The 15000-nt window shown below is 50.3% G+C and overlaps 4 protein-coding genes and 1 long non-coding RNA gene across 6 annotated transcripts in view; 1 reads left to right on the top strand and 4 right to left on the bottom strand.

Moving 5' to 3' along the window:
• Nucleotides 1–2071, bottom strand: part of LOC142989492 (adenosine receptor A1) — a 2978-nt gene extending 907 nt beyond the window's left edge. The window contains exons 1-2 of the mRNA XM_076139019.1: nucleotides 1081–2071; nucleotides 1–518 (exon numbers count right to left, since the gene is read on the bottom strand). The exon at nucleotides 1–518 is cut by the window's left edge and continues 907 nt beyond it. Coding sequence (XP_075995134.1) covers nucleotides 1–504 — 504 coding nt within the window. The 5' untranslated portion in view covers nucleotides 505–518; nucleotides 1081–2071. The remainder of the gene's footprint in view (nucleotides 519–1080) is intronic.
• Nucleotides 2072–3033: 962 nt separating this feature from the next.
• On the bottom strand, nucleotides 3034–5557 carry LOC142989491 (uncharacterized). 2 transcript variants are annotated; one of them, XR_012960692.1, is made up of 2 exons: nucleotides 5406–5557; nucleotides 3034–4032 (listed from the first exon to the last, which is right to left on the bottom strand). It is a non-coding gene; the product is annotated as an uncharacterized LOC142989491 (long non-coding RNA). The 2 variants fall into 2 exon arrangements; XR_012960693.1 differs by having other exon boundaries at nucleotides 5418–5557.
• plekhf2 (pleckstrin homology domain containing, family F (with FYVE domain) member 2) lies at nucleotides 4254–12172 on the top strand. Its single transcript, XM_076139017.1, has 2 exons — nucleotides 4254–4761; nucleotides 8958–12172. The coding sequence occupies exon 2, from the start codon at nucleotides 8969–8971 to the stop codon at nucleotides 9701–9703; it is 735 nt and encodes a 244-aa protein (XP_075995132.1). The 5' UTR covers nucleotides 4254–4761; nucleotides 8958–8968; the 3' UTR covers nucleotides 9704–12172.
• wdr73 (WD repeat domain 73) lies at nucleotides 11054–14669 on the bottom strand. Its single transcript, XM_076139016.1, has 9 exons — nucleotides 14541–14669; nucleotides 14197–14264; nucleotides 14024–14109; nucleotides 13762–13850; nucleotides 13618–13685; nucleotides 13375–13536; nucleotides 12908–13288; nucleotides 12427–12674; nucleotides 11054–11472 (listed from the first exon to the last, which is right to left on the bottom strand). The coding sequence occupies exons 1-9, from the start codon at nucleotides 14627–14629 to the stop codon at nucleotides 11395–11397; spliced, it is 1269 nt and encodes a 422-aa protein (XP_075995131.1). The 5' UTR covers nucleotides 14630–14669; the 3' UTR covers nucleotides 11054–11394.
• Nucleotides 14670–14934: 265 nt separating this feature from the next.
• Nucleotides 14935–15000, bottom strand: part of cfap418 (cilia and flagella associated protein 418) — a 2566-nt gene continuing 2500 nt past the window's right edge. Inside the window, exon 6 of the mRNA XM_076139018.1 lies at nucleotides 14935–15000. This exon is cut by the window's right edge and continues 805 nt beyond it. The gene's annotated coding sequence lies outside the window, so the exon portion shown is untranslated.

The raw sequence follows: 15000 nt of genomic DNA, 5'->3' as shown, positions 1-15000 counted from the left end.
CAAGAAGAAGCTGCCCACCCAGGACATCAGGATGAGGACGGAGGTCCTCCTGCGTGTGATCACAGAGTCTTTGTGCAGCGGCTTCAGCACGGCCACGCTCCTCTCCATGGTGAGCAGGAAGATGGTGGAGATGGAGACCAGAGTGCAGCCGGCGAACACGGGCCCGACCAGCACACAGGGGTGGAAGCCGGTGACCTCAGAGCTGAGGGACGTCCAATCAGGCGGCCGCTCCGTCACCATGAGCGTCACCTCGGCGTAGATGGACAGCGGCACCACCAAGAGCCCCACGGCCAGGTCGGCCACGGCCAGGGACGCCTTCAGGTACCCCTGAGGAGTGTGGGAGTATTTGGTACCCAGAACCACAGCCAGGGTCACCAGGTTACCAAACAGGATGGCTAAGGTCAGCAGCACCATGAAGAGCAGCGTGAGGATCTTCTTGGCGGGGGGGCAGCAGAGTTCTGGCTTGGCCACGTCCAGCGTGTTGGCGCCGCCGCTGTCAATCATAGTGGAAATCAAACCTACAACCAAAACACAGCAGTGTCACACAGACTCCTCACAGACTGGACTCCTCACAGACTCCTCACACTCATCTCACACACTCCCTTTCCTCATTGGCTGGGTCCTAACATGCACTTGTTGACTTGTTGTGCATTGACTCGTCCGTGACATTGACCTCTGACCTCGGCAGCATCAGCAGTCCTTCGCCTGCTCAGCCTACAGCCACGACCTGAGGCCCCAGTGCATGATGGGAACTGAACCAATGATGTCATGTCAGCTTGCAGCAGCTGAACAATCAGGCAGCGTTCCATTTTGCTCCACTTGTCGTCGATGTGGTATTTTAGATGTTTTGATTTAAATAAAGATATGATAAAGAAATAAAACACGATTTATTCAACTTTGCTTTGATTTCACATTTTACACTGAAGTTCATTCAACATTTCCACATAATTCAAAAACATCTTCAAAGTTAAATCCAGACAGCGTCCCCATGGTAACGTCTGTGAGAGAGAGCGCACGTGGTCCTCGGCTGCTTCATGTTTCAGTTTGAGTCACGGATCAGAGCTCAGATGTTGGACTCACCTTCAGCTGCTGCTCCTCTGCTGGATCTTCTTCACACACAAACATCCCGCAGCAGAACCGGGCTGAGGGTCTGGACCTGGAACCAGAGGAGCCGCACGGTGCTGCCGCTCTGCCGCTCCGCCGCTTATAGAGCCTCCGCTGCTCTCACGTCCATTGGCTGAGGATGAAGATGACGATGATGATGATGATGACAGCGTGTCCCGCCTATGGGATGAAGATGCGCGCGCCCCGGCACCGTTACTGAAGAGGAAACGCTGTAAGTCGTTACATTCTGAGATGATGTCATGTAATGGGTTGATTGATAAATCCTGAGCCTGCTGCGGCGTGTCGGTGTTTGTTACGGTGTGATCGCGATGTGACGTCATGGACTCGCGCATCGTCCAGGTGCTTCTGCAGCTTTGAACGCCTCATGACGTCAGCAGCAGACGCTTCACTCACCTGAACCACAGACTGACCTTTTGCACCCAAAGGTGCAGATCAGTCACATGACCTGAGAGTGAAACCTGACCAGGTCCACAGTCACCTGGTCCTGGTCCTGGTCCTGGTCCGTCCACAAGCTTCTCTCTCAAGGAGCAACAGAACCCAAAACTTCATCCAAGCATGGAGCAAAGTGTTAGCACCTGCGGCTAAGTGTTAGCCCTCTGTGACTCTCCTGAGCTTCAAAACTGGAGGCCTCCAATCAGATGTACTTCAGCCAATCAGTGACCTCACAAGTATGACAGCTTTTGAAGCGTCACCAAGGGGGTGTGATAGTGTCACATCCTGCAGGTCTGACTGACAGAAACAAACACAGTAAACTAAAGCATAATCCTGTGTGTGTGTGTGTGTAATCCTTAATCCAGGGTCTGATGCTTTCTGAGTTTGTTTGTGCAGCATCAGTCTCTCCCTCTTCTTCTTCTTCTTCTTCTTCTTGTGTGTTTATGACTTAAGAAGCTTAACATGTTAAACCTTCAGCATCACAGGACAACACCAGACCTGATGGAGTTTCACCTCCTTCAGCAGCTGTTCCTCTTCTTCTTTGCCCGCTTCTGTTTTTCACTCATGCTGATTATAGAAACATGACAGGACCCAGAGGTTTCTGCAGCTGGAGCACAGCTGGAGTCGCTCCTGGTTCAGTCCAGAGCAGAACCTCTCAGGTGGCTTCAGAGGGACTCTCTCTCCCCTGGGGGTCTGTGGACCTCCACAGTTTCTCTTCATGTTGCGTTTGGGTTCATGTGTCTCCACATGTCTTCATATGTCTCCACGGAAATGGGAAGTGAGTACATGTGTAAATGTCATTCAGGTATGGTTTCAGCCTCAGAGGGAAGAGCAAGGACGCCACACGCTCACACTGCCTCTGAGCTCTGAGCTCTACTAGCTCCTACAGGACACAACACAAGAGCTGGGACTCAAACCAACAACCCTTTGATTTTAACTACGGTTCTGTATCAACAGAACGATCCAAGTCTCTCACATACACTCACACTCACACACACACACACACACACACACACACACACACACACACACACACACACACACACACACACACACACACACACACACACACACACACACACACACACCCTGTGGGATGATATGAACCAAGCAGATCAAATCAAACCAAGGAAAGGAGGAGAGGAGGCCTGAGGAGAAATCCTACAGTATGTATAGAGATGTGGGGGGAGGGCCTGTGAGGCTCTAAGGCACTAAGGCAGCGTCTAACCAACTCAATCCCCCCGATGTCAGCAGACTGTGTGTTTGGATTAATTCACTCTGACCGCGATGTGCACACGCCTGTGGGGAAAGACAAGATTACATACATCAACACCCCAACCCCCCCCCCACACACACACACTCACTCACTCACTCTCTCTCTCTCACACTCACACACACACACACACACACACACACACACACACACACACACACACACGAGCAGTGATGAAGTCTGGATTAGTTAGCAAGTATTCATTCCTTTATTACTCTGAATCCTGATCACGGTGCATATTTACCATCACGTGTGTCCCTGTAGAGGTTTAGCACATACATGATGTGTTCAGGTCCTCACATGTGATACACTCACATGTTGGTGACCCTGCTGAGGCTCTGAGGGCGACAGATGGAGCTTCACTCAGCAGCTGCATGCGTGCAGAGAGTGACGCTGCCCAGGGTCACGTTTGAGTGTGATGATGTCATGTTTGTTTAGACATGTGGGGAGGGAGGGAAGGAGAGAGAGGGAGCGAGAGAGAGAGAAAGAGAGGGAGAGAGAGAGAGACATAGAGAGAGAAAGAGACAGAGAGAGAGGAGGGTGCGAGAGACAGGGAAAGAGAGGGACAGACAGACACAGAGAGAGAGAGGAGAGAGAGAGAGGAGCGAGAGAGAGACATGTAATGCTTACAATGTTTCTATGTTAGAACATTTTTCATTACGTCTTATTTAATAAATGATAATTGAGCCAAATTGCATAATAATATAAATCATAATAATACTCAATATAATGTATAATAAATAATTATTTGATTAATAAAATGATAATAAACATTTGTTTAATTTAAAATTAAAGGGAAATCCTAAAGGTCAACAATCATTGAATGAAATCATAAATGTGTCTTAGAGACATCTCATGACTTATCACAGTTATTTGGCACTGTGGAATTCTTGGTGACTTTGGAACGTACATCCTTTGCTCCTGACGTTTCTATGTTATTGCCAAATTTTCTTAGCTAATCTGCAGTTTTGAGTGACTTGACTTTAAGGCTAATCTCAGACCTTGGTGGAGGTTTAAGTTCAAGTGTTTCAGCTTCCTGGCTCCTTGACTCAGCCAACGCTCAGGGAAACTACTCCTCCTAAATTTAGAAGAGTGACGGTGCGTTCCTGCCTGGTGAACCTCAGCGTGTCTCGTCCTGTCATCACGGTGAACAGGCTGGGCGCCTCCCAGCATGCCTCAGGGCCCCACGCCTGATGCTTTCACTGCATGTGGGAATGAAGCAGAGAAGTACTTCACAGCAAAGAGAGAGAGGGAGAGGGGGGAGAGAGAGAGGGATATTATAAACATAATGATTTGATGAATGATAAACATACTGTATCTGACACTCACTCACTGATGTCACTCTCAAAGTTGAGTCTTTTTTGATGATGTCAAGTCTCAATCAGTACATTGGGATTCAAGTCTGAGTGGAGTCCATCTCCACACTGGACTCAGGTGTTCTATATCATCACATCACATCATATTTGTTTGTTATGGTTACACACTGGTTACTCTGTCTACACTCACACGTCTTTTATTCTGCTGTGTAGTTTTAATTCCAAGACATCTTATACATATATAAGATTGACAGATAGTACATATATAACTTTTGATGTACATGTTGACATTAAGTGTATACTTTGCTGTTCTTCGCGGCGGTATTCGTTGTACTTGTTTATATTAGAGCGAGGCTAAACTAAACTCAGTTGGACAGGCAGTGACCTCTGTGGTGGGAAATTATAATTCCAGACTTTCTCCGTGTCCGTGAAGGCGTCACGGAGCCATGTTGTTGATAGAGTTTCGGACCTTCCAGCAGCTGTGAGTCTGTGCGGACACACACACTCTCTCTCACACACACTCTGAGGGGACACGCCGCCTCACACACTCCGTCTGGACTACAGCACCGAGCCAACTCACCGCCGCAGCTACCGGACCGCGCCAGGCTCCTCCGGGTGAGTGTTTGTCCGCTCCGCGCCTCTTCCTCCGGCTGAAGCTCACTCATGCTAACGCGGCTGCAGGCTAAGTGAGTGAGAGCTGCACAAACTTGCCAGCGACTTCAACTTGACTTTTAAACGTTTCAGTCTGTGAGGAAACTGAAGCAAAGTGTAAACGCGCCCGGTAGATTTCGAGTTGCGATGAGTTCGCGTTGTTTCGGCTGCCTGTGCTAACTCCCGAGCTAAAGGCTAATGCTAACGAGTCACATAGGGCTGAAGTTGGACCGAAAGTCGGGAAGTCGATGGATGCGGAAACTTACAGGGACATTTCCACCATGACACACACACACACACACACACACACACACACACACACACACACACACACACACACACACACACACACACACAGTTTATTTCTGAGGTCAGGACGGACTGGAAACGCACCATTAGTCTACCAGTTTATGCAACGTGTCGCACTAATCAGGAGTGACTGTTATTCTGGTGTAAACCTGACGGGAGGTCTCACTCTGGTTTAAAGCCGACCAGAGGTCTCACTCTGGTTTAAAGCTTACGGGAGGTCTTACTCTGGTTTAAAGCCGACTAGAGGTCTCACTCTGGTTTAAAGCTGACTAGAGGTCTCACTCTGGTTTAAAGCTTACGGGAGGTCTCACTCTGGTTTAAAGCTTCTGGCTCCACTTCTTTGTTTGTCTCTGTGAATAAGCAAATGTAGAAATGTAGCCCAGATTTCCATGAGCCTGCCGGTATTCAAATCCAGTCGGTCCAGGTCTGAGCGGTGTGGTGTTGGCCTGGTCTGGTCTGTCCCTGTGTGTGTGTGTGTGTGTGTGTGTGTGTGTGTGTGTGTGTGTGTGTGTGTGTGTGTGTGTGTTGATAGAGTGAAGGTGACTGTGTGGAGAGAAAGCCAGACTGATCTGCAGTCTAAGGATCAAATAAAGGAAACAAACAGGTCACATGTTAGTTTGCTGACTTCTCTGCTTTTACACAGAGAATAAAGTTTCATTTCAGCTGTACACAGAGAACTATACACTTTAATCTACATATGTGCTTCCTGCTTTAAGTGCTTTAGCTTTGTGTGTGTGTCCTCCTCAGCCTGTGTTAATAATTATTTAATAATGAACTCAAATCACTTAGTATCAGGTAGTTAATGCTCCTCCTTGTTCATCTGGACTGTGGCTCCTCCGTGCAGCTCTCCATGGTTCACCTCAGGTCATATGGGTCAGGGTCTGATGAGGGCAGTTCAGATCTGCAGCTGGTTGTAGTTTGTGTCAGTCACTATGATCTTTCACCTTCAGACTGAAGAGGACCAAACATATTTCAGTCTGATCTACGGGGATCAAACTGCTTTGCTCTATGACCTAATGTTGTTGCGTCGTCCGGCTGAATGCTTGATTAGATTCATAAAGCATCAGAGAGTTTGAAAGTGCAGTAGATAGTTGAGTTGACACAAAAGTATTCAGTCAGGAGGACGTCATAAAGGACATATGCTCTTCAGAAGTGACTGCAGACGATTAGATTTTTTATTTAGTCTGCACTGATGATGGATCCACAATGAGCGTTAAGTTTAGAGTAATAGAAGAAGAAGAAGGAAGCCGACGTGAAGCCGAGAGGAAACTGATTTCCCACTCGTCCTTTCGTCAGCTGTGTGAGTATGAGTTTCAGAGCAGGAGTCTTCCTCCTCTTCCTCTTTATGCCTCAGTGTGGGCGAACCAGTTCTCCCAGCAGCCACGAGGGCGACGCCCAGTGAGATAGATCACCTGACAGGTTCACGCAGCACACCTCTCCTTCCAGTCACAGGAAGTCTGGTAATCCGACACCCGGCCCGATTATAAATGGAAGCAGATTACAGGTTTGCTCCTGAGACGTCTGAGCTGCTTTGCTGTGACGTGGAGCTTTAGAGACCCTGTGAGCCGTCCAGCGCCGTGTTGTGTTCAAGCCCGCTGCCGTGAGTTCGACCCCTCAGAGCAGAGAGTCTGGGTTCCAAACCCGGCTGGAAACGGATCAAATTCAGTTCAATCCAAGCAGTTCAGGCGCTTTGTTGTGAGTTGGTTGTGTGTGTGTGTGTGTGTGTGTGTGTGTGTGTGTGTGTGTGTGTGTGTGTGTGTGTGTGTGTGTGTGTGTGTGTGTGTGTGTGTGTGTGTGTGTGTGTTCCCTTCATTCATCTGTCCTGACCTCATTCTATGAAACACTTGGCTGCAGTCCAAAGTGTGTGATAGTAACTCCAGGTTTTACTTCTGTATTTCCATGATCCCTGTGCCGGATCACGTGACACCGCTGTCACTCTCGGTCTCCTTCCGTCTTGTTCTGTCTGGTCAAACTCTCTCTCCTGAGCGCTGAGCCTGAGTCTCTGTCTCTCTCTGACAGTGGGTGGAGTCGTCTCCGTCTCTGCCGCTGGTGATGAGTCAACGTTTAGGAGTGAAAGCACAGAAATTAGAGGAAGTTAACAAATCCAGGTCGGTCGGAGAAACTCGTAATGTCAGTAAACGCATCTCAGGCGTGACTGCAGCTGTGTACAGTGAGCGCAGCTTTGAATGTAGAAGAAGAGCTGATTGGCCAGCGGACGATGACGGGGTAGACATTTAAGATGCAGGAGCGTCCTGAGCTTTATCAAAAAGGAAGAATTGTATAGTTTAAAGATGTAAACCCTTCTCAGTCACTTAGCTGTTTTTGTATTGATTGTTTCTGAAGTGTTCTCTTCAGAGCATCCTCAGGTTGTGAAAGTGTAAAGACTCACCCTGGAGCTGCAGCTGCAGCGTCTCTTCTACCTGCTGACATGCTGCACACATGACTGCAGCTGAATGAGGGAAACAGATGGAGGCCTGTTCACTCCACATTCCACACACACACACACACACACACATTTCCATCTTGGGAGCAGGAAACGTTTCCTTTCCATAAACGTTCCGGTCGTCTGGAGGTCTTCAGGTTCTGGGGCCCCTTTAGACCTCATACGTTCATGCTCATCAGTCAGGGGTGAGGGTTTCCCTCTGCAGCGCCCATGAGGTCCATATTAACTGTGAACATGCTGTCAGTACTACAGGCTGAGGCACAGTGCAGCCCATACCTCCACCAAGGCCCAGCAGGTTCAATAACATCTTTATCTGCCCTGTAGCTCCTGATGCTTCACTGCAGGAGCCTCATATCAGGTCTGTGACAGGAGAGACCTGAGGTGTGTGTGAGTGTTACCGTTCCTCCCCTGTGGTCCCCGTGGTCTGAGCCCAGCCATGATATGAGTCAGAGCCAGGGTCCCTGTGGAGTCTGTGACATCTGTGTGTGTGTGTGTGTGTGTGGACAGACAGGATGTGGCGACACCACCTGCTGTAAAGGAGGTGTGTGTGTGTGCACGTGTGGTTGCAGCCACATGGAGGTCTGATGGTTGAAGCGCCACGCCACAAGTGCTAACTAAACTCTCTCGCTCTCTCTGTGTTACGCCCTCTCGCTCATCTTCTGTCACTTTCTTTGTTCTCTCTCTCTCTCTCTCTCTCCCCTCTCTCCTCTCTGTGTTCTCTCGACCATGCGGCTTGTGTGACCGTACGACACAGAGCCATGCGACAGGACGAGTGTGGACACAGCATCTGCCCTCAGGATAAAAGGACGTCCTTGTTTGTGTGGCTGCGTCTCTCTCTCTCTCTCTCTCTCTCTCTCTCTCTCTCTCTCTCTCTCTCTCTCTCTCTCTCTCTCTCTCTCTCTCTCTCTCTCTCTCTCTCTCTCTCTCTCTCTCTCTCTCTCTCTCTCTCTCTCTCTCTCTCTCTCTCTCTCTCTCTCTCTCTCTCTCTCTCTCTCTCTCTCTCTCTCTCTCTCTCTCTCTCTCTGTGTGTGTGTTAGCAGTGACTCAAAGCTGAGCTCCTGATCCATGAATCATTTTTGGAGCGCCGCAGCTCGTACCTGCTCTGTAACCCAACAGAGCAGCAGGCCGCTCGTATAAACACACGAGTCAGAGATCAGTTCAGTCACCACAGAAGGTTCAAAGGTCAACCAGTCAGCTGGGTAAAGTCACATGTCGACAGAAACGCAGACTTTTGTTGTTATGGCATTTTGGGGGGAAATGTTTGGCCTTGGTGGAGGTATGTGCCCTCAGGGTTTCTGTCCCACCTGCAGCCATGGTGTCAGTTTGATTACATCCCTGTGTGTGTGTGTGTGTGCGTGTGTTGATGCTCAGCACTGCTCTGACCTCTCGACCTCTGTGTCCCCTCTAGGTGAGGTCAAGATGGTGGACCGGCTCGCCCACAGTGAGGCCAACTCCAAGCGCATCGCGTTGGTGGAGAGCTGCTTCGGCGCCGCCGGCCAACCGCTTGTGATATCGGGCCGCGTGCTCATCGGCGAGGGCGTCCTCACCAAACTCTGCCGCAAGAAGCCCAAAGCGCGGCAGTTCTTCCTCTTCAACGACATCCTGGTCTACGGCAACATCGTGATCCAGAAGAAGAAGTACAACAAGCAGCACATCATCCCGCTGGAGAGCGTCACCATCGGCACGCAGCCGGACGAGGGCGACCTGCGCAACGGCTGGCTCATCAAGACGCCCACCAAGTCCTTCGCCGTCTTCGCCGCCACCGCCACCGAGAAGTCGGAGTGGATGAACCACATCGAGAAGTGTGTGGGCGACCTGCTGGAGAAAAGCGGGAAGGCGCCGACCGGAGAGCACGCCGCCGTCTGGGTGCCCGACTCAGAGGCAAACTGCTGCATGCGCTGCCAGAAGGCGAAGTTCACGGCCGTCAGCCGCCGCCACCACTGCAGGAAGTGCGGCTTTGTGGTGTGCGGCCCCTGCTCAGATAAGAAGTTCCTCCTGGCCAGCCAGTCCTCCAAGCCGGTCCGGGTGTGTGAGTACTGCTACGTGCAGCTGACGTCAGGAGGAGGCCTGCAGCACTCTGACTCCACAGGCCGGAGGAGCTCAAACTTCAACAACGTGTCGGACGACGAGGACGAAGATGACAGCAGCGACTGAGGAAGGCCCACGAGGGTCTCCTGGAGGAAACGCTGCTCCCTCCTTTTTTTTTTTTTTTTTTAACTCCCAGATTCCAAACTCCAGCGCTCTGGAAGTGGACGGACTGAAACATTCCCCCTTCTGATGGAAGCAGAGATCAGTGCCGTGCAGCAGGAGTCACGACAGAACACAATCCTCTTCCTCTTCTCTTTGATTCCATTACAGGTTTTCATGCTGAAATCTCTGCTTTTATATGCTAACCTTCATTGCTGCAGAAACATGAGCTGAAGCTTAGGGCTCCGACCTTCAGACCTTCAGGTGTCTGACTCTTCTTCTCACACCTGATTGGACGTGTCTCTGCTCTTTAATGGATGCTAATGGCAAAAGCTTAGATGTTCAGGTAAAGATGATGGAAAGCTTCAGCCTGAAGTCTCATGTTTCCATCCAATGGGACTTCTGTGGCTTTGTTCTGCAGAACGCTGAGCCTAAGTGCGTTCAGGTGAATGAAACCTTGAGCTTTTCTAACGTCTATAGTGGACGGAGGCATTTTGTTCCTCACTCTAGTGTCTTTAGCCGCTTCCAAAAACAAACTCTACCTTTTGCCTGTAGTCACTTAGTGCCTTTATGTAGCTGCAGCCAGGACAGACGAGGGACAGACGAGGGACAGACGAGGGACAGGCGAGGGACACCTTCACTTTACTGCCAACTACGGTTCATCCTCCTCATCACTACATGACTCTCTAACAGCTTTAGTTTTTCCAGAGGTTTCCCAGAGGCTTTGATTTTCCCTCGGCTTGTGTATTTTCAGATTTGGGTTTTTTTGGTTTATTGATAAACGGAGATCAGATTTTAAACTCCAGGTGAAATCAGTTTGGGTTTGGTTTCATTTCTTTTCCCGTGTTTACATAAAGCACACACACGTCATGGCTTTGAAACGTCAACAATACTGTGGACTAGAGGCCAGACTCGGATGATCGATTGTATCGGTCGCTGACGGAGATGAAGAGCAGGACGTCTGCTGCTGCGGCGGTGGCGTGGCTTCTGTAGCGGCGAGCGTGAGGTGCGTTCGCTACAATGCAATAATCAGGAAATCTGTGCACCGTCTTCCTGTCAGCGTCCCTGTGCTGCTCAGAGGTCAGCAAACTTTCCCATCCTAACAGGAACGCTCTCCTCTTCCTTCCTTCCTTCCTTCCTTAGTGCTAAAGCTAAAGTTCAGTCTCTCACCAGAGCGTCCTGAGTGAAAACAGGCCGATCATGTGATGCCTGTGGGCACTGAAGCAGGAAGTGAAATGAGGATTCAGCTTCTGTCTTTGGTTTCAGTCGAGCTCAGAGTCTGGAGACTTTCATCCCAGTTCACAACAGATTGATTGATTGATTGATTGATGTCTTTATTAAAGCAGCACTGTAATGTAAACAAAAGTGAACCACTGACTGAATGGATGCAGTTACCAACAACACTCGCTAGGGGGCTCCAGAGATCAGAGTGCTGCTTTAAGGTCAAAGTAGAGACAGAAGACAAAACAGTTAGAATTAAGAACCGTGTTCATTTGAGTCTAAAGTAAATGAAGTGTTGTTGTGGAAGGAAACTCCTCAGACGTGTGGAAGCTACAATGATAACAGGAAGTCCCCAAGTTACCAACCACTTCTGTTTGAGTCTCCTTAAGTCGTGACGTGTTCTGGTCCCTCGGCCCGATGTTCAGTCAGGCGGCGAGTCAAACCAGCGGGGCGTCTGTGACCCGGGCCTGCTCCGTGCTGTGACCGCCCTCTGCTGGACGGTCGGCGCAGCGCACCTGTAGACGGAGCATAACAGAATTCTGATTCCACTCACACACACACACTCACTCACTCTGACCTTTCACCTTAGTGCTTTTCTGATCAGGATCTCTCCAAGCAGCAGAGCAGGAAAAGGGATTTAGGTTTTTTGTCTTTTTAAGTGATTTTTTCCAGTATTTAGCTACAAATGGATGCAAGCTAAATAAAGATTTAACGCTCACTAATCTGCTCTCAGATCCACTGTGGATGATTGCACTTCCTCCTGGAGATCTGGACTCTGATCCAGGTCCGGTTCTTCCCACACACCCTCAGATGAACCCTGGGTTGGTTTGGACTCTGTTGGTTTTTGTACAGATGAGCTTTGTTTCTCTTGTACTGTCACCGTCGCCTCATGTCGACCAATCACAGCAGCCTGCAGCTTCTTTACCAAAATTCCACCTCTGTGACCTCTGACCTTCAGAGGCTGGCAGGTCTATCTTTAGACTGTTCCTACACTCTGAGCCACCTGGTTGACTGCTCCAGTTTATCACAACGCTTCAGCAGTAAAGCCAGACTGAAGCGCTGTAGTGCGGTGATGTCATCATGAAGGAGGGGCTAAGAAGCTGCAGGCCTGAGCTGAAACGTGACGGACAGACGGACGACTGGGAGTTTGGTTTGGATTCTTTACTTCTCTTTGGTGGGATTTAATTCTATTTGGTCATTTTAATTCTTTTAAAACTTTTGAAAAAGGGCTTAAATCTGAATGTTACCTGGCAACTCATTGTTTATGACTAATTTCCTGAGAAATCTTTAAGTATATATTATATATAAATGCTACTGCCTAAAGCCTGAGTGTGTGTTTGACTGACCACACACACACACACACACACACACACACACACACACACACACACACACACACACACACACACACACACACACACACACACACACACACACACACACACACACACACACACACACACACACACCTCTGAGGGTCCCTGAGCAGCTGATTGGTCGACCCAGTCCCACAGGTGGACCGACCCGTCTGAGGCAGCAGACAGCAGGGTCCGGGCCCGGTGGGGGTGCCAGGTGTGGGAGGTGATGAAGAGGGGGGGGCTTCCGGGACGGCGCTCACAGGAAACGGCGTGGCCACGATGCTCAAACAGCGGCCGAGCTTCCTTCAGCTCCGAGGTCCAACAGGACGTGCTGTAGATCTGCACCACTCCACTGAAGCCTGCAGGGGGCAGCAGATCAGATTAGAAGACACAAGGCTGGAGCTACAAACATACAGAGGGTTCAGGGTCAAAGGTCAACATGTTAGTGTGTATCTGAGCTTCTGTCTTCATGTAGAGGAGCTTTAGAGTCTTCAACACGTGATCGTGGATCCATCAGGGTCCATCAGAGACCTACAGACCTGAAGAGGAGAAGAAGAGCATCGACACACTGAGCTCCTGCAGGTTCCCTCACCTGACACGCTCAGACAGTCGTCCAGCGCCGGCGCCCACGACACTCTGACATCGTCCAGGTTACTTCGGTCGGTGCCGACGTCCAGCTGAGCCTGACAGACCGCGGCTCCCTGATTCCTCACGTCTGAAACCAGCGCCCGACCCAAAGAGTTCAGTCGCACGACACTGCAGCCGGCGCCGTCAGGAGAGGACGGACCTGTGGAGGCGTCCGTCCACCAGAGGACGGGTTCTCTCGTCTCAGAAGACGGTGGCGAAGGAGAAACGAGAGCGGCGGTGGACATCCGCGTGTCCACGAGGTGAATGTTCCCGTTACAGCAACCGGCGAGGAAAACGCTGTCACTCACAAACTGTAAACAGCTGAGAGGGTCTGAAGCTGTGGTTTCTATGGAGACCAGAAAGACGACAGCGGTGAGACAGAACATGTGACCTGATGAGTGAGATGCTCGTGGAGACAAACTGCATGGTTACCCAGCGTGTACAGGCTCCGCCCCGAGCTCACGTCCGTCAGCTGGATGTCGCAGGTCCGGGCTCCGTGTAGAATCTGAGCATCTGCGGAGCGCCGAGCCGCCATCCTGCTGCCTGCTCCAGACGCACTCTTCCCCTCCACACTTCCTGTCCTCCTGATCACATCTACACACACACACACACACGTCTGTAACGAGGACGCTCCTGAGGGCAGGAGTGAGGAGGAACGCCAGGTGAGTCACTGACCGCTGTCGTCTCCGCCCAGCTGCCACAGCTGCAGCGTGGAGCTCCGCCCATCGTTGGTAGCGACGCACCTGGAAGATGAGAAAGAAGGGAAATGAAGAAGAGAGAAACCTGGCGGAGAAGCTAGGGGGCGCTGCTGAGACTCACCGGGTTCCTGGGACGTGAGTGAGGCGGAGCACCGGGCCGTCTGTGAAGCCGCCATGCAGGACTTTAAAGTCCCGCTGTGCACAGAGGCCCTGAACACAACACACAACACACACACACACACACACACACACACACACACACACACACACACACACACACACACACACACACACTCACTCACACTCATTTCATCTTCTCTGTCATTTCCCCCTGACATCGATCGATCAGTAAATAGATCCTGAGCCGCTTCTTTGGTTCTCACCTTGTTTTCTTCAGCAAAGAGTTTCAGAGGCAGATGAAGCTCCAGAAGCTCGCTGCTGGTGGAGCTGCAGCCTGCCACACACACACCTGGGAACACACACACACACACAGAGATCAATCAGACTGATGTCGTGAGCAGTTTGGTGCTGAAGCTTGTTGTTCTGATCCACAGACTTCTTGCTGACGTCCACTCGATGACCCGGGTGAGACGCTCCAGCTGGAACACATGAAGGTCTGTGTATCTGCAAGAGACCACCATCTTCTTCATCACCATCTTCATCACCACCATCACCTCTGCACACACTCACACACTCAGTCTGTTCGTGCCGTTTGTTTACATTTAGATCCTCTGTCTCTGTTCATCTTCATCTTCATCACTGAACCCTAAAGCCTGATTGATCTCCTGTTCCGATGGATCGATCTGATTCCCTCTTCTAAACTGTGCCGCTCTGTGTATCGATCACATTTTCATCAAAGATCTCAAGAACACCACCGAACCGAGTGATGACGTCACTCACGTCTTCAGGGACTCGATGAACCAGTCGTCCAGGACATCTTCCTCCTCCTCTTCATCGCCCCGCACAGCCCCTCTCTCCGCCGCGTCCATTCCTCCCGCGTGTTGTTTAGATTCCAACACTTCCGTTACTTCTTCTTCGGCTGCTTTGCGCTGCTGGCTCGTCACCGCCCGTAGCTCACAGCGCCACCTGCCGGACTCACGTCTCTACAGGTCTGGAGACTGTGGAGGTTTGATTTCTTACATTTACACGTTTTAGCATTCAGTGGATTCAACGCACCTCGGGAACTAAAGCTTCCTCTTCCTCCTCTTCATGCCTCCTTCCTGTCCGTCACGTTCACACGGACTTATACATTAAATGTATACATTTAGTTTTGAATGTTTTCATATTCATGCATAGATTGTTTGTGACATTTTTTTATTTTTCTGCGGAACACCGTTGCTATAGTAACAAAACAAAATCT

The sequence above is a fragment of the Genypterus blacodes genome, unplaced genomic scaffold (genome assembly GCF_046128005.1).
Source record: "Genypterus blacodes isolate CSIRO-AG114 ecotype Tasmania unplaced genomic scaffold, CSIRO-AGI_Gbla_v1 ptg000432l_1, whole genome shotgun sequence".
Lineage (NCBI taxonomy): Eukaryota > Metazoa > Chordata > Actinopteri > Ophidiiformes > Ophidiidae > Genypterus > Genypterus blacodes.
Note: the sequence above shows the minus strand (reverse complement) of the source record. Positions and strands in the feature narration are given on the sequence as shown.

Bases quoted from the DNA above. Each gene is read 5' to 3' on its own strand.
- plekhf2 (XM_076139017.1), top strand. From the start codon at position 8,969: ATGGTGGACCGGCTCGCCCACAGTGAGGCCAACTCCAAGCGCATCGCG.
- wdr73 (XM_076139016.1), bottom strand. From the start codon at position 14,629: ATGGACGCGGCGGAGAGAGGGGCTGTGCGGGGCGATGAAGAGGAGGAG. The intron at 13,686-13,761 runs GTGAGTCTCAGC...CTCATCTTCCAG, and splicing joins ACTCACGTCCCAGGAACCCG to GTGCGTCGCTACCAACGATG. The intron at 13,289-13,374 runs GTAACCATGCAG...TGGTCTCCATAG, and splicing joins GCGGAGCCTGTACACGCTGG to AAACCACAGCTTCAGACCCT.